At 46.0% G+C, this 19,106-nt stretch overlaps 1 protein-coding gene across 1 annotated transcript; it reads left to right on the top strand.

The window, feature by feature from the left end:
• The first annotated feature begins 2,090 nt into the window (after positions 1-2,090).
• On the top strand, positions 2,091-18,397 carry LOC135394856 (uncharacterized). Its single transcript, XM_064625884.1, has 11 exons — positions 2,091-2,210; positions 3,909-4,073; positions 8,118-8,319; positions 11,128-11,234; positions 11,840-12,048; positions 13,135-13,309; positions 14,280-14,451; positions 15,794-15,894; positions 15,977-16,115; positions 17,062-17,307; positions 18,248-18,397. Exons 2-11 carry the CDS (start codon positions 3,963-3,965, stop codon positions 18,379-18,381), a joined length of 1,596 nt encoding a protein of 531 aa, XP_064481954.1. The 5' UTR covers positions 2,091-2,210; positions 3,909-3,962; the 3' UTR covers positions 18,382-18,397.
• The last annotated feature ends 709 nt before the right edge of the window (positions 18,398-19,106 follow it).

The raw sequence follows: 19,106 nt of genomic DNA, 5'->3' as shown, positions 1-19,106 counted from the left end.
GAGAGACTCATCTCCGCTCGATTGCGAATGCACCGGTGTTAGTTCCCCTTTCTCGAACTCTCACACGAACGAAATATGTCAGAACACCTAACCTAACTGACCCCCGTGCAGGACTCTCAGCGCGCGCGCCACAACAATCGTCCCCAAATATGTGTGAGCACACGTGTGAAATCCAGACCCATTACACGAAATAAACGTGATCACATATAAAAAAGTGATAGTTCTCAGATGAGAATACCATGATATCCCACACCCAATGGAAAAATAAACTGACATGAAAATTCAGCTGTCCAGTCTCGTGAAATATGTTCGCGTACATGCGCGACCATGGCCGGCGTTACCCGGCCGGGCCCGGTGGCTGAAACCTCATCCCGGCCCAGGACTGAATAAAAAACGCAAAGCCAAGCCCGGCTCGGCCCGCGGTCCGGGCTTTCGGGTAAGCCCGGGCCCGTGCAGTGCTCCAGTTGCGGTTACGTCGTTGCTTCCTTCCCACGTAGGTTCACGTGGGCTCTCCATGTCCAGTTTGTTGTGCTGGGGGCGGCCAGTCATGTGCCGCGTTAGGTTACGTCAGGGGTTGAGGGAAAGGGGGAACTGAGGAGCTGCAGAGCATCTTGAGGGGATCACGATGATATCAAAGTAGAAAACCGGGCATGTTGGTGTTGATCTTGCATGATGAACTAGCACTGGAAACGGGACAGAGAGAAGAGACGACACCTGTCCTGTCGTCTCTTCTCTGTGTTCCGTTTCCAGTGCTAGTTCATCATGCAAGATCACGATGATCTCTGAAAGAGACGCGACCTTCAGTCCTACTTTTCTTTCAATAGGAGGTAGCGAACAAGTGCCCATTCGTGGAACCCAGCCCTCTCCTTCCGATTTGTTTCGGATTCAGTCTGTCTACCAACATCATGATGACGTTTCTCGGGTAGAGGTCCACTGCCATGCCGAACTTCTTTCACGACGTGGGCGTGAGCTGCCGAGAACGATACACTGGCGACCAATCAGGTGACACAGAGAGGCCACGCCTCCTGATGTTTCGTCTGCTGTGGACAACGGAATGCTGCTGTGGTGGGAACATAAAAATAGTGCACTCTGACGGGGCGACAGAAATGCGCCTATATACTAATAGGCTGATAAAGCTTATTAGTGTCTACCAGCATGCTTTGCGCGGCGGCGTTACGTAATCAATGACGTCGGGGCTCAGGTCGTCAAGCTTTGAAGCGTTGCAAACATGGGCTGTTACTTAAATTGCGTGCGTCGACCTTACAGTGCCACTAGAGGCTACATCTCCTGTCTTCAGAATTTTATCGAATTTATGCCAGTTCAATCAACGTGTCTAACACTGTTATCTCCCAAAATGACGTTTCTCTATGTGTCGCGGAAGTAGCACAACATTAATTTACAGTTTCGGGAATTATGACGTCATAGCGTGTGCAATCCGCAATACGTCTGACAACATTGCCTCCCCGGAAAGTCGGTTGTCGTATCCTCGCCGCTCACACCATACCATACAGCAGCTGCTGGCACACTTCCGGCGCTGGGCGAAGATGCTCCCGCTGTTGCTAGGAGAGAGTGACGTCACTTTTACTCTCTCGATGACGTCAGCTTCTTGTGCAGGACCCGAAACTATTATGGCCTTGCGGGTTTTTCACTGAGCGCATTCACGTTTTTTCTCGAATGAACCTTCGAGCGATGTTGATACGAAACAAAACGTGGAAATTTTAAAATTATTTACAAATTATAGTGGATATTTAATCATTTGCGCACTGACGACTGGTACACTACAGATTGAAAACGGTGTTCATCTTCAATATTTATCGTGGGAGCGCTTTCTATGTCACGTGACCTGCTAAGATGGCTCAACACGAAAACAAAGGTAGCTTCCACCATTTTCCGCGCCTGTGTTTTGCCACGAACACGGGGCGTACGACCTCGTGCCTAAATTAAGAGAACAACAAAGAAACTTGTGAAATAAAAAAAAAATATTGTGATCTCCAGGTATAATGGTCGTCATTCATTTGGAACAGGTCTTATCTTGCGCACGTTCTCCAGCAATAAAGAGACACTGCTACCTTTACACGTGTTATGAGTAATTCTCCGTTGTTATCGCCCACACTTTGGTTACGTTTTTCCTAGCCTCGTTTTCAGCTCCTTCATGTTTAAAAGTTTCATTATTGGGTTTACAGTCAGTGCTTCTGTATCCGTCCCGCAAGGTAAGGTTATTTCTGTCTACGCTACTCCCGATAGCCCCTTTGGTTTTTGGTCATTTTTGTTTGCTTGTGGAAGTGATGGAAAATAGCTGAATGCCATAGAAAAGAGTGATAACCAATACGATGATATAGCTACGCTTTATTGTGCCCACGTCCTCTAAGTCATTCAGTGAACTGTTCTGGAGACGCATTTTTTTCTAAAATAATGTAAAATAATCATCGCAAGACTCAAGAGGTTCGGATTGACAAAAGCCCTGTACAACGTAACAATATATTCGTAACTGCATTGCATGCGAAGCTTCCGACAAAGCGTGTATTTGACTGAATATATAAAAAAAAGAAAAAATTGGCTACACATACATGAAGACAAGCGTGGATCTATGAATGGCGCACTATATTAAACTACGATCCGGCGAGAAGCACCGAGCTGTCGTAAGTTGCCCCTAGAAGGCCATTGCAACCTTGAAACCTAAAAAACTTTGCGGCATGAACGAATTTTCACGCGACCGGCAACGCCCTATAGCTGACACCTTCAAGTGTCACCTACATTATCAGACTTGCGAGCACGTCAGCACGTAGTTGACGCAATAATTTGGACCTGCGCGGGTGCTATCTGCAGACTGATAGTTTGACAATACGCCCGAAAAATGGGTGTTTCACGCCGGGAATGTGCCTTGACAGCAAGCACTCTGAACATAGTCTATAAACCTTATCTGCTTGCCGTCGCAATTATAGGATGAGCACGGAGCATGAAATTCGTATTTTCTACGTAAAACAGTGTGGTATAAATGCGGTTCTTGGGCGTGCAAGTGAGGCACATGTGAGAAACTGACACCAAAGTCGCTCGGCAAGAAGGTGATTCTATCCAAATCACGTCCACATGCTTCTTTGTTCATCCGAATCTGTATTTAAGGCAAAGCCGGCGTTTCAAATCCACAACGCTCTCAAGTACACATACTGTCGTGGCCACTGTTAACCAATCTCCCGTTTCCGTGGCCTAGATGCGATTCTGGGGGGCATTGGGGATGGCCGGGTGCTGGCGTCCCAAGCAGCACAATGTACTGGAAGTCGAGTGCAATAGGGGTGGACGAGTGCTGGAAGGCCTTGAACAGGCTCGTGACGCTGAAGAACATTGATAAGCTACATACCGTCCACCCCTATTGCACTCGACTTTCGGTACATTGTGCTGCTTGGGTTGACTACCTGAATGATTTCCTGATTTCATTGCACTTTCGGTGTTCTTACAGGTGTTATCAATAGACCAGTGCTATCTCTCACGTACGCAAAGACGATGCCGTACTATACACTAAAACTCGCTATTAAACGATAGCATACAGACCTTCCCCAAAGTGACTGTGGACCGGTCCAATTGATAGTTTCGCTGTTCCCCGGTAGTAGGGGGCGGTTATCGGAGCCAGGCCCCGGAAACGGATAATTGGTAACGGTGGCCATGACAGTACATCCGGTTCCCGACACGGCGGTACACACGTCTTAGCGACGCCCAGATGATGGACCATTGAAAACTATACAAGAGTGTTCTGAGAAGTTCCTTATACGCATGCTAGACGACAGAACGTCGCTCAGAGTTAAATTTTCGCGGTATCAATAGGAACGTCAGCAGTTCGCGAAATCGCTTATCTGTTTCGAGTGTCCATTGAGTGGCACGTTCGAGATAGAGGTGTCACGTCAATCTCGTTTCAGGAACGTAGGAGAAAGGAGCAGCCACCGCTGACTGAAACCCGTTTGCGGCGAATAATGGAAAATTCTAAAGTGCTCACGTCCTCATTCGCCGCCGTCCAGCCCATCAGGGAAAATATTGGGGCGTATCTACTCAAGTGTTTGTACAGAGCTGCAGATTCTCGATTGGTGAGTGAACAACTGTTTTCTATACATTCTAGATTTCTACAGGGTGTCTCATTTCTTACGCAGTATAAGAAACACAGGCAGTTCGACAGACGGCGAAACTTGGCGTAATTGATATGTCGAGGGCTTGAAAATCGTGTAACGGATGTCGAAGTATATCACATCTGTCAGTTAAGAAATTATCACTTGCATACACGTTTGCAATGTCCATAACGAATTACGTCATCTTCCTCAGCTGTGGAGAAATCACAGTAGGTACTAAATCGTTACTAATTCGATTAGGCATATTTTACAAGGACTATTTACTAATGATGGCTGAAAGACCGTGCATATGTTATGTCCTAAAATGTGCCCTATGCTCCGTCCATGTGATACTTCAGCTGCAGAATTACGTCAGAGATTTTAAAATTTTCAGCTGGCAACGACGAGCGGGTTGCTGGGTTACACGTATTATGTGTATAAATGTGGTCTGGCTTTTTCACTTTAAACCCGATAATTCCCTCCCGAATCAGTTTAGGACCCATTCGGGTTAGGCCAGATTTCTCCGAGTTCCAATCACGTATCACGCGTACCATTTAGCAGCAGTTTCACGCGTGTTAGACGTAACTATTTGTGTGCGACAATAAACCATGCGAAGCACATTCGATCTTGCAACACGTGGTCCTTGCAGACATGTACACGATACTCAAAAATGTATTTAAGATAAGATAATAAGTAATAACGTTAGAATGTAATTAAGATAGAGTATAAATAGATGAAAATTAAACTAATTCAGATAGAGTACAAAATACTTCAAGAAGTATTTGAAACACAATTCAGATACTATTTATCCTTGAACGCAAAAAGTTACCGGTCAATGCCGTGATTTGCCGCATTGACCGGTGACTACGCTAGCCGCCGCTGTGTGATAGGAGTCATCTAAGCACAAGTCCCAAAAAGATGGGAGATACCGCATAAGTCCACTAAGTATATCTGACCCAGAACAAAGCAAACTTCTAGCAAGTCCCTGCTCGGCGACGTCAGAATTCGGCGTCACCGCGTCAGGGCACACATAATAGAACCCTGGCCAGGGATTAGTACACACGGGGCAAGATGTCTAAATGGGGGCTTCCAAGAAGGGCCAATGTCCGGGTCAAGTCCGATGGACTCGGGAAATTTCGACTGAACAAGCAAGATAATGGAAGGACGAGACACAGGAAGTTTGAGAGGGAGATCCAAAATATGTAATTAGAGTATTGAGTGGAAAATACTATAAAATGTATTTTTAATAGAGTACAAATACACAAAACAAAGTAGAGTACCAAAATACCGCAAATTGTATTTAAAATACGGTATTTTAAATACAATACTCCAAATACGAACAAGTCTGGGTCCTTGTCACTATAAACAGCGAGGCAAGCATGTTTCACCAATATACGTACATACACGATGTTATTGTTTTCCAATTGGATAGATTTTCTTATAAATAAGCTGTGAGAACTGCAGAGATGCCATTTTTGCGGGTTACAGGGCCAGGGACTACTGGACGATTCATTAGCTAAAATTCATTAATTAACGTTATTAATTAGGTTTTCTGGGAAATGCGAGATTGCAGAATTGGAGCCAGTCATTACTCAAGTCCATCGTCCTTCTTGAACACTCTGCGAAGCGAAAGTACTTTGAGATATATATTGCTAAATTTTGCTACGCAAATGAGCCGAAACTAGAACTATACGCACTACTCGAGCGCGGAAAGAGCGACATGCATTCCACGTGAGGGCTACGTGCTTTGGAGCGATGAAGCTGATTTCAATATGGGCGCTAATCTATTGGTCAGACCGCTCTCCGGCTTCGAATATGCGCACATATACCGCAGGTTTTGTCTACCTTTCCCAATTTAGCTACATGTGCGTTTGTTCTTAACATCCCAATCCTTGCCTCGAACAGCAGCACGCGCGCTCTATAAAGTTGTCGAGAAACGTCTCCGACCGTATTTCCTATTATGTTGCCTGTATACTCCCATTGACGGTTTCACTTTCATCTTGCTTACCTAGTGTCCCGTTTCCGATTATCTTGCCCTGTATGGTCTTTGTGCTCCTTGCTTTCATCGTCCCAAATTAAATACTTAACAGACACACGCTTAGTCGTGTTCCACCATTTTGTGTCCGTATGTTGTTCAGATGTGTAAATACATCGTACTATAAATACAACAGCGAAGACGACGGAGAAACAGACTCATGGGGGAACCTCGAACTTTCAACCTTTAATGACACTCGGTGAAAACAAAACACTAAAAAAGCTTCTACTTGAAAAAATAGAAATGAAATAACATTTCTAAAAATTTAAAGAAATTAAACTACAGACCCTAGCGGGAACAGGAAAGAGACCAACCAACTTTTCACTGGGTGTCATTAGAGGTTGAAAGGTTCCCTGTCCGTCTCCGTTTTTCCGTCGTCTTCGCTGTTTTCATATACCAACCGGCCCTATTTATCTCTTACTATAAATACATACAAATAGACAGTACTTTCCTGACGCCCCTCTTTTCGTCCAAATTCCTCAGCTTTGCCTCGTATCTAATCTTAATTGTTTGCTGCTCTCGCTCCCGACGATGACTATTCCGTATCCCCCATTACCCCCTTCATTGGGCGCATTTCCCATGTGCCCCCAGAACAAATCTTCCTACTCTTCTCTGCCACGTCTCCATCAACGATAGTATGCCTGCATTTGGACAAATTACTCCGTTTCCAAAAGTCAAACCTGGTACAATTACCTCTTTCCAAACCGTACGGATTACTTCGTAGCTGCTGTACGCCCGAACATCTTATATTTTGTTATTGCAGAATTTTGTCACGTCTTTTTCGTCGAACTGTCTCCTTGTTTCCTTAAGACATTGCTGTCAGCGTTGAAACAGATTCCTATAGATATTTATATTGAGATCAGAGACCGTTTCGATTGTTTTACTTTGTGTGTTTAACGATGGATCATCGTGAAACACCATGTTACCCCGATTTTCCTCTACTGAACTCCACTTTTAGTGTTCTTCCGATTGTGTCTCGTATATCCAGCAGCTGTTGTAGCTCTACTCCAGTCATGATTACTACATCATCCTCATGCATTAAGCATGGTAGTTCTAGCCTGTCTTCTAATCTGTTTTTCTTAACAGATACCTCGAAGCCCCAACTTCGATGCCTCTAGCTCTCTAATGTATAGCATGTTGAGAATAGGCGAGAGTGGACATATCCTTGTCGAGGCCCCTTTTTGTATCGTTATATTGAAAGTCGTTCTTCCCTTCCAGCTTACTACAATTTCATTATCCTCATATATCATTATCCTATCATTATCTATATCTTCATTGTCATGGTATATTGCCCTCACTATGCCAATCATTCTTTCCTACATACCATCGTTATCGTTCCATACAACTTCGTAATCCACCGAATATGTACTCTCCACGAAACTAACCCTAAAAATGCGGTTTTTCTTTTCCGCTATTTCTGTTCCTTCCTTGTGTCAGGACAAACAGATTGACCTCCAAACGCCTTCATTGACGAAATCCGTTCTGTAACTCCCCCAGAATTTTCTCTCCTTGCACCCACTCTGTATCCTTCCCTCGACCACGTGCACACTACAAAAGTGACTGTTGTTGGTCGGTATGACCAATATCGGCATGTGACTCGGTGACAATATCGGTCGGTGTGTGACTCCTTTACCCTAACATCAACGGCAATCACCACCACCACCGCCTTCATTATATATCAGGCTTACTTTGATATGTTTCCACTGAGTCGGTATATCTTTGGTGGTGAACCCCCTTACTTAACGACTTCAAATAAGACAGCTGGCGCCATCTATCGAAAGGACTGAAAACTAGATAGGGGTCATCGTTCGCCCGGGCTCCGTAAAAATAGCATACAATGCTTCTTGGGGAATTGCACGCGAAAAAAAAAAAAACACTTGCGAGTTGGCCACAAGTTTTTAGCATTGTATTACCGGCGTACTGCTGGATCAACAGTGTTTTTCAAACATGCGAATGCTTTTTTTCCCTACTGGCTTCTTTTTCCCTTAAAGATCAATGGCACTACAGATGAATCTCTGTCCTTCGCCGAAGTTGGACGACAGGCTAATGCCGCTGCCAAGAGCTTTATCAGGCATGGCATCCGAGAAGGAGACATTGCCTGCTTTATCACGGCAAACTGTATGCCGATAATCCCTGCCCTAATAGGTCTGGCTTCTATCAATGCTGTCGCCACCTATGCTGAAATGAGTCAAGGTATGTTGATAGAGTGGCCATCCCAATTTTTAGGGGACCTCATTTCCAGGATGTAACTCCAATCATCTACCCAACGAAAATGCATCTGGTGAACGTCCATTAGGTTAAGGAACTCTAATAAAGCAAAAAGGGGCTTTCAATCATATAGAGGAACTTGAAACTAATCTGACACCATATACCACAACAGTGCGTCCGATCTTTGAATACGCAAGCATTGCTTGGGACACTTATACAGCAACACTGGAGAACGAAATAGAACAAACACAAAGAACGACGGCAAGATGTATCATGTCTAATTTGCAGACTGACCGCATAAGTGTCACGAATGCGCTTACACCTGGAACCCCCTAGCAATACGACGTAAGGTTGCTAAACTTAAAGGGGCACGAAATTATGTGACACGCTATGTTAATTTCGCTCTTATTGTCGTAATTCGAAGCTTTGATTCTGTTACGAAGCTACAATCAGTATTACCGTATTTTCACGCGTATTAGCCGCACCGCAGATAAGCCGCAGGACTCGTTTTTATATACATTTTGAAAATGTTTTTGCAGATAAGCCGCGGGTAATACGACGCGACTGCTTTGTGCGCTAAACCAGTGATGCACATACAAAATCAACAGAGACGCTCAACGCACGTCAGCGCCGTACTCCCTGCCAGCTGCCCTGTTCCCGTACTTGTCCGCGAAGTCGACGACTTTTAGTTTGAAGCCGCTGTCGTGGCTGTGCCTCAGCGTTGGAGCCATGCCTCACCTCTAACTGCCGTGCCCGTGTCCACGAATGCTGCTGCTCTCGTCAAATGAGAACTGACGCTTAGCTGACCACGTTTTATCCCGATGTCAGGTGTATTGAACCCTTCCTGTGGGTCTGCCGACAAAGGAGACCGTAGGGAAGGCAATAAACCCTGTCCACATTCCGGTGTCGGCATGATGTATAACAAAGGAGGTCAGGTCTAGTGTTCTACTAAGATCGGATTGTGCCCTTGTTGCGTGTCTTTCGTGGATTGACGGGTTAGTCTACTCGAATGTGGAGTGGACCCGCCCGTATTCGGTATTGTTCGTGCACTGGCAGGGCGGTCCTGTTCCGAAAAACATGAGGCACTGTCGGCTCTTTCGTTTAACCCGGGGTATGGGGAAAGTACAAGGGAAAAATAGTCACCAGATAAGCCGCACCCACGGATAAGCCGCAAGAGCGTCTGCGAAAAAAAAATCGCGCATAAGCCGCGGCTAATACGCGTGAAAATACGGTATACCGGACTCTTCCTTGCCTCGGCACCAGGCACTAAGCATTGAGCGTCGCTTCAGCTCGTGCATAGGTGCTTTTAGCCCGTGCTCCGCGTGCACGCACGTGCCACGTCATGGAGCAGTCCCGGCGAAACAGATAGTGCGACTTACGAAGCAGACTGGTGTCGCTCCTCGAAGGACGTGAATATAATTATTGTCACAAGGAGATCCGTGATTACCGTATTTTCACGCGTATTAGCCGCGGCTTATGCGCGAATTTTTTTTTTTTTTTTGCGGACGCTCTGCGGCTTATCCACGGGGGCGGCTTATCTGATGGCTATTTTTCCCTGGTATTTTCCCCATACCCCGGATTACACGAAAGGGCCGACGGTGCCTCATGTTTTTTCGGAACAGGACCGCCCTGCTAGTGCACGAACAATACCGAACAAGGGCGGGTCCACATTCGAGTGGACTGACCTTCCGAATACATTCCCCCACGAAGCTTTAACAAAAGGGGTGACAGTGATTAATGTCTCCTGGAACACCACTAATTCATCAATCGGCAAAAAACACGCAACAAGGGCACAATCCGACCTTAGTAGAACACTACAACTGACCTCCTTTGTTATACATCATGCCGACACCGGAATATGGACCACAGGGTTTATGACCTTCCCTGCGGTCTCCTGTGTCGGCAGGAAGGGTTCAATACACCTGACATCGGGATAAAACGTGGTCAGCTAAGCGTCAGTTCTCATTTGACCTGAGCAACAGCATTCGTGGACACGGGCACGGCAGTTAGAGGTAAGGCATGGCTCCAACGCGGAGGCACAGCTACGACAGCGGCTTCAAACTAAAAGTCGTCGACGTCGCGGACCAGTACGGGAACAGGGCAGCTGGCAGGGAGTACGCCGTCGACGAGCGTTGAGAGTCTCTTGATTTTGTTTGTGCATCACTGGTTTAGCGCACAAAGCAGTCGCGTCGTATTACCCGCGGCTTATCTGCGAGTGCGGCTTATCTGCAAAAACATTTTCAAAATGTATCCAAAAACGAGTCCTGCGGCTTATCTGCGGTGCGGCTAATACGCGTGAAAATACGGTACTGTTGTGGGCTACAATTCAATAAATTTGTATTGAAAACAGACACGACTGTAACAACACGAATACTGTAGCCAGTTTCGATGTAGCGGATAGAACCCTCTTTGTTTTTCTTGAAGAAAGCGGCATCGCAGACCGCTTCTAAACCTGGACTCGAAAACATGAGACCCAAAACCAAAAGTGTCACTCACTCAGGAGTGACACAAGCTAAGAACTTTTCTGTGAATATCACCACCAAGGAATGGAGCTGCAGGCGACATATGAAGTCACCGCATAGCTGAAGCAAACACCCAGTTAAGAGAAGAAACGTTTCGTTCTGTCTCAGTGGCCCAGTATCAACTCGCCAGCAGTATCATAACCAAATGAAGTATGAATTACATGAGATTACTTTTGATGTCATTTATGTTAAACTGAGTAGCAGCTTTGTTTTTTGTTTTTTTATGGGTCCAACGAAACGTGCATCGAAACAGAACCCTTTTATTTTGCAGAAGACACAGTGGACCATCTGAATAAATTGAAGGCCGTCGCCATTTTATGCGACCCTTCCAGTATAAAACGAGCGCGAGCAGTCAAGGAATTGGCACCTTCTGTGGTCGTAAGTAGCGACACTCCTTTCCATTTCTACTTCACGGCAAACAGGGGAGGCGAGTGAATGTATTCCACATCAGAAAGAGTGCTTACAGAGAATATCGCGGAACTTGTTTAATACTATAATTTATATCACGCGGAGAGTTCATTCAAATTCAGGTACGAAGTCCGATGAAGAGCCCTCTACTGTCGGCAGAGCTACGCTTAAAACAGGGTGCACCTTAACTCCTTTTTTTTTTTTTTTTGCCACATATATAACACCCTTTTGGAGAGTACAATTACACTCAAAAGGGTGTCTCCTCACTCCCTCAAGGGAGTAGCATGACACCCGTTTGAGCGTAATTGTACTCTCCAAAAGGGTGTTATATATGTGGCAAGGAAAGGAGTTAAAGTACACCCTTTTTTTAAGAGTGTAGGCAGACTCTTTATATCAGTTTTATTAGTTAAGGTATTACTTGTCCAATAAAGACGTAAACTTTGTGTTTGCACGAGGTCACGAGGCATAACAATACCTCGGATGACGTAACGGTTTGTGTCCGTGAAGTGTCATCTGGTCAAGTTCTGCTTTAACAGTGTACAAAGCGTGTTCTTTGCTGCTTTCGTATACTGCAGAATTTGTTCGTGATGGGCGAGTGCGCTGAGTCCGACTGCATCAGCTGGAACACGTTACTGGCGGAACAGAATGGCGATTCTACCGTGGTGGAGGCCCGCTACATTCCCAAACATCCCTGTTACATGCCGACCACGAGCGGAACGACGGGAAAGCCTAAAGTTGCCATCCACACTCACGAAACAATCATGGCTTGCTTTATGGCCGTCAGGTATAACCGTACCTGACAGACTAATCATATTCATATACCGCACGCTTTGGTGTCACCTCATCCCATCGTCATTGACGTAGTTGTTGTTGTCCTCTCCTATCCCCCCCCCCTCCTCTCTATACGTTACTACTTTACGTTATTTTCATCCCGTTTATCCAAGTTTTTTCTTTTCTTTCTTTTTCTTCTTTCTTTTTTTGCTTTCTTTTTCCTTTTTTTCTTTCTTTTCTCTCCTTTCTTTTTTTTCCTTTCTTTTTTTTCCTTTCTTTTTTTTTCCTTTATACTCCTGAAGATCTTATCGCACCAATGCGGCTTCCAAATTTTATCGGCAGCAATCGACTCTTTTTGTTCGAGGGCGGTAATGTTTCCAGTTGTTCCGTGCTTCACAAACCACTGCAGACGTTTTTTTTTCTTTTGTTTCAGTTCTCTTTTTTTCTTTTTTTTTTTGTGACTATTAACGTAACTGCATTCGTCTCACAATAGGGAGTTTTAGGAAAACGTACACGTTTCACGATAACGTTTCTGAAAACACGATAAACCAATCACCTGATTCCGTTGAAGTGGCTGCCATCCCGTTGCCGATATTTCATTCACTGACGGCGATACGGAGTCGGGAGGCCGATTTCCTAAAACTTGCATAGTGAGTCGTACGCCTCACGTTTTCAACAAACCGGGAAAATGAACGACGTATCCGTGATGATGGTCGCTTACACGAGCGTGTCATGCGGCGAGGCTATCTTTTAGGAGGATGACTGCTAATATGATGGTCCCACGTTTCGCCTTTATCAGCTCCTGTAGCTGCCGAAGACTGTACATGCTGTGACAAAGACGTGACTTTATGCCACTATATCCTGGAAACACTAAGCAAAATATTAAACTATAATAATTAACCTAATAATAAACTAATACAATTAAATTAACATAATCTAAAATATAAAAACTATTTCTTACTTGTTTTGCTTTTCCCGTGTGGGGCTGTATAGACTACAAACACACGTATGGAGGTATAGTAACACACCTCTTCAGAAAGATTGCAGCATCTACAGGTGGGGGAAAAAAAAACACGTTCTAATCCTCTTTTCATTGCAGTCATCCTGACCACATGCCTCTAGGTCCGAAAGATGTCCTCCTATCCACCACAGCACTTATTCATGTGTACGCACTATTTGATTGCACGTGCAAGGCAATAGTACAGGGTGCATCGTCCGTTTTCCTCGAACACTGTGAGGGGGACTCTGTCTTGCAAGCCCTACAACGATACAAGGTATCGTTCACATTTCTGAATTCTGCATGGATTGATCGTGTGGAACTTGTCATCAGTCAGGGTCGCATTGGATTGCCTCTGTATTCGCTTCCACTGATATCCGTAATCGTAACAGAGGACTTCATACAAGATTTAACTCCATAGCGAAAAAGACTAAGGAAGAATGAGGAGGCAAGAGTGTTAATGGACCCAATGGACATGTTCCATGACATTGTCACAACCTAGCGGCTCTTCGGCGTACTACTACTGCCACGCGTCAAGACGAACCCACGTATATACGATACAGGGTTTCCCCTCTAGTCCCATGGTGTCGGTGTCAGATTTTTTTTTTATAGGGAAATACTTATTTTCAGTCACAGTAATTAACTATACGTACTTTGTTAAGTGGGCCACCACTTACGGTCTCACTAGCGACCTCCTGTAGTGTTGCCCTCATTAATGCCTGCCCCAGAAATGCACTCTTCTATTGCCCTAAAATGCAACTCTCTCAATTATATTACAACCACAGCTTTATACGACCCCACCAGCGTCGACATCCGCGTAGGTCCGTCCGTAGCAGTTGTGGAGAGAGAAGAGAACACGGGAGAAGTTACAATGGTACAGAAACGAGTGCAGGGGCCCGAAGATCGGGTTTCGCAAGATGGCCCTTAAAACCACCATATTAAAACGCCCATCGCTTTATTTATCGCTTTATTATATTGTATTTATTATTCAACCACAAAACCGTCGTTCGAGCTGCACCGGCCGTGCCCTCGCAGTGTCCTCATTCTGCTCAGCATGCCTGACCCGTTCCCGTATAGGGATGAGCTCCACACGAATCCGATACATAAAACGCTATCTGTTGAGTACGCAGAGAAACTTCCCCTGTGGCGACATCATATGTGCGCATAAGCAGTTACGATATAGGTCCATTCAGTCTTTTAGTTGGTGTCATTAATACAGTGCTGTACGAGAGGACAACTTTTTGCAGGTCACGTCGCTGCACACGGTGCCTTACGTGGCACAGGCGCTTCTGAACAACCCCAGACTAGAAGACGATGGCATCGACACACTGAAGCACATGACGACAGCGTCAACCTACATAGCGGAAGCGACTGCTCAGGAGCTACTGACAAGGCTCAAGTTGCAGGACTTTGCCCAATGTAAGCTCAATTTACTTCGTGCTTGCTGCACCGAATTATTAAAGGAGTATGGTACGCTAAAAAAAAATGTCACAAGGACTAGAAATTACGATTCCAAGCTTTGGGGGATGCATGTTCGCACAAGAACTATAAGTACATACAACGCGCAATCTTGGTGCGCAAGAGAGCTTGCAATCTTGCGGATCAGAAGACCTGCTTCCCTCGGCGACCAATCTGTGACGTCATGTCTTCTACACAATAAGGAGGCGCGCGTCTTCTTTTATTTCTCGCTATGGAGGATACGCAGATTCACTTAAGCACCCCATAATCATCCCTACGGGTCACCCAGTCACCGCTTTGCTCGTGATGAGCACGCATACAAGGCTTCTCCACACAGGTGTTCCAGAGACTCTAGCCGAACTCTGAGAATATTGGGTCATTAGAGGTCAACAGGTCGTCAAAAGTGTCCTCCGTCAGTGTCTTGTTCACAGACGCGAGCCTGGGCGCGTTTACAGCGTGTGTTGAGGTTAAGGTTGCCACCTTTCGTAGTGAAAAATACCGGCTGAGGGAGAGGACGTGGAATAGAGGGAAAGGAGGAAATGCTCGCGGGAAAGGGAAGTGGGTCAGGGGTGGGAGAGCAGACACAGAAAACGAGAGAGAGAGAGCTCAAGACAATAAGGAGACTTGTTCCCATGTGTAATAATAATAATGAATAACTAAGGAAACAACTGGTGACTGCGCGGAGTTGGGTCTGTGCTCCAGATTTATTCAAGCTGTAGTGAAATGTTGAAGGGAAAATCCCGCAAAAGCCCCTATGAAAGGTCTTGAGCCACAAATACCGGCAGAAGGCTGCCGGTATCACCTTCCAACCGGCCGTGCCGGTATAATACCGGCCTGGTGGCAACCCTAGTTGAGGTGTGTGTTTTACGCGTGTGTTGAGGAAGATGACACAGTGACGTCACTACGCATCATACTCGTGATCGCGCTTGAGCGAGGATTTTCATTCCACTTCAGTTTGCGGTTCCCTTTTGCGGTTGTTGCTTGGCGCCGTCCATCTCGCATCTGACACAGAACAGTCGACCTTCCTCGCTTGCCGTATAGCAGACTATTCCCGGCAGCCAATAAGAGTGCTTCATAATCTGACGTCACAACACGCCAGAAGGAGTTGGGAGAGGTCGCCCCGAGCACCCTTGTAAATTACTTTTCTCAAGAAAGGCGTGCTCCCCAAATGAAATATTTTACGGGACAGTTACCAAGGACATTAGTCTATAATTCATATTACGCGGTAAAAAAAAAATGTTCCAAGTGTCTTCCATGCTCCTTTATGATGGCGAAGACACAACATAATTCCTACTTCTTGTAGTGTACGGACAAACTGAGATCATCTTCGCTACAGCGGGGGTTTATGGTGAACGTTCTCGTACAAGATCCATGGGGAAGCTGGCAAGTGGTGTGGAAGCTGTTGTAAGCATGTATTCCGTTACTCTCCAAGGTCCCGTATGTTCTTGTCGACCGGTATTCATCTGTTGATGTTACTTCCCGACAGATACGTGACTGTCAGACTGGTGAACTGCTAGGGCCAGGGCAGCAAGGCGAGCTTTACTTAAGAGGACCTGGTGTGATGATAGGCTATTATGGCAGGATGGATGAGCCCATTACGGATTCAGAGGGCTGGCTCAAGACAGGTAATTTCACAACTTCTCCAATTGAAATTGAAAGTGTTCCACGGTTTCATTAGTCACTGATACATCGTCATACACCTATGATTCGAAAAGTATCAATTTTCGTATACTGTAGTTTGAACAAAGACACCGGTGCCCTGCAATTTGTTTTCGTTCGGAAAGAGGTGTTCTAAGTATCTATGCCGCATATGGACCAAGCGGGTTTGGTGACGAGTCGGTGTCCAATAGGCTTTATCTCCATGACGTCACTCGCCAGGGAGCGCCACATTCGCTAGCGGACTTGCTGCCATGAAGTAGGTGCGAGTGCGAGGACCTGACGGTCCAGACCTTTACCCTCCTCGTATTCGCCATTCATTTGTTGTTTCGAAGTTTCTCGTTCAGCGTGAATGCTCTTAGTCCCATGTCCCAGTACCATGTCCCAGTACCATGTCCCAGTACCATGTCCCAGTACCATGTCCCAGTACCATGTCCCAGTACCATGTCCCAGTACCATGTCCCAGTACCATGTCCCAGTACCATGTCCCAGTACCATGTCCCAGTACCATGTCCCAGTACCATGTCCCAGTACCATGTCCCAGTACCATGTCCCAGTACCATGTCCCAGTACCATGTCCCAGTACCATGTCCCAGTACCATGTCCCAGTACCATGTCCCAGTACCATGTCCCAGTACCATGTCCCAGTACCATGTTTTAAACGTTTTTCTTAAATCTACGAAGTAACATACGGCAGCGAACGAAAAACTGAACCCAAACTTCGCAGGACCTATACCATGGCAGCGGTCTCGCCATGGCATTACTTCCAACCGGAATTTACAGAGAATCTAGTTAATATATGCGACAACCCGCTGATATAATCGCTATCATCATCATCACTACTGCCCCCTATACTTAACACATTTCTAAAGCAGCTTTCATTAAGAACTCACTCGCTGGCCGTCTGTGTTTCAGGCGATGTATGCTACTACGACAGCGATGGCTACATCTACCTGGTGAACCGACTCAAGGAGTTCATCAAGGTGCGAGGCACCACCATTCCTCCGGCAGCCGTAGAGACGGATCTACTGCGGTGTCCTCTAGTGAAGGACTGCGCCGTAGTCGGGCTTCCGGATCCAGAGACGGAACAGGCTCTGCACGCCATCGTAATTCCAAGCACCCCAACTGCAAACGAAGAAGAGATACAGAAGTTCATGCAAGGTAAGTGCAGAAGTTGTCACAAAAAGGCCGCATGCCTCCCGTTTTCAACCAGTCTATAGAGAGAACGGACGTTAGGTACGGTGTGCCGTGCGTTGAGATTTCAGTACCCTCAGGTGGGCAGTGTTCAGTGTTAACGCTGCGAAGCAACTATGGCTATGAGCGGCGTACAGACGTGGGCAGATGGAGAGAGGACAGCAGGAGGGAGTGGGGGACAGGGGGCGTTAGTATGCATCCTGGGTCGACTTCAGGGGGGAACTGTGCCGACATTCGTCTGGAGAGTCTTCGGAAGACCCAGGGAAAACCTCGCATAGCAAAGCCAGTGACAGGATTCCAACCCGTATCACCTCCCAGTCTCGGCTTGGATAAGCTATCATCTTAACCACTATGCCGCCACGGGAGCTGGTGTGGGTAAACTGAATCTACAGACAAACCACTGTGTCGTCGCTCGTGATCACAGTTGTCTCGTGACGTAAAGCCACTAATTATCATTATCCAGAGATAACGATATCGCACTCGGAATGGTGGTTGACAAGGAGCGTGTTATGAGGTGAAGTTCTGCTCTAAGAGATAAGGAGAAAAGGGTGTTCGGTGGAGCCGCGGTGTTCACCGTGTTTGTTTACGTACGACAGCGAAATCTGTCGTTACCCAAGCAGCACAATGTACTGAAAGTCGAGTGCAATAGGGATGGACTGTGTGCGTCTTATCAATGTTCCTTAGTTTCAGGAGTCTGTTCAAGGCCTTCCACCTACCCGTCCACCCCTATTGCACTCAACTTTCAGCACATTGTGCTGCTTGGGTAGCTACGTGTCGGGGACCTGTACAATAAAACGCCCCTCTTTGGAGTGAGCAATATCCCCTCGTGTAATATTCTTTGTGGAAAGTATTTTAAGGTGAAATATCTACGAATTGACTAACAGTGTTTCTTTTTGTTTTTATGCAGAGCACGCTCCAGATTTCTACCAGCTGGAGGGCGGCATAACATTGACTGATCGCATCCCGAGAAACAAGATAGGAAAATTTGTGCGGAAAGAGCTGGTGCAGTGGCTGTTAGATAGAAAAGAAAAAAAACAATAAAGGGTTGAACAATGTATGACCTGGTTACTTCGGCCCCTGCATTGTGTTTGGAAGTTGCTGCTCACTTTTGCTGCGCAAGCACTTCCGTGTAACGAGACCTCAACCAGACGTTACAAGAAAGAGGTGCGTTCGAATTCACCCTGGTCGACCGGAGAGTAGAGAGCAACTACTCTTTGCATTCCAGAATCAACTCTATTACGTCACGACCCGCGTTCCAAAAGCGGGTCCCCTTACCAGAGGGTAGCGACTACCCCTACTCCCTGCAGATGCCACAGATGCCATGCCTGCCATATAATCTAGGGTTCCGCGTTTTCGATTTTAATCGAAAAATACCGAGTACAGTGAGACATTCCAGGACATGACAGAGATAAATTGCTGCACATGCCCAGTAAATTGTTGATGCAGATCATAAAAATCATACAGAAATACGATGGTTGTGAAAAATGTCCGTTTACTTTTTCATTATTTGTGGAACGCCACCGCAGCGATCAACGACATGTTGAATGAGCGTCGTGTGGAGATTACATTGTGATATCTATTCGCCGATAACTGTCGGGTAAATCGCGTACTCACCAGGAAAAAAAAACATCGAAAAGAGCAGATTAATAAACATCGAAAACCATACACCGAATCCGCCCAAAAATAAAAACCGAAAATTAGGAACCCTACATATATCGTACCACGTAAAATTCGACTCAGAGTTTTCGGGCAAAACTCGACGTAGT

This window comes from Ornithodoros turicata, chromosome 5 (genome assembly GCF_037126465.1).
Source record: "Ornithodoros turicata isolate Travis chromosome 5, ASM3712646v1, whole genome shotgun sequence".
NCBI lineage: Eukaryota > Metazoa > Arthropoda > Arachnida > Ixodida > Argasidae > Ornithodoros > Ornithodoros turicata.
The sequence above is the reverse complement of the archived record's forward strand: the minus strand, read 5'-3'. Positions and strand labels throughout refer to the sequence as shown.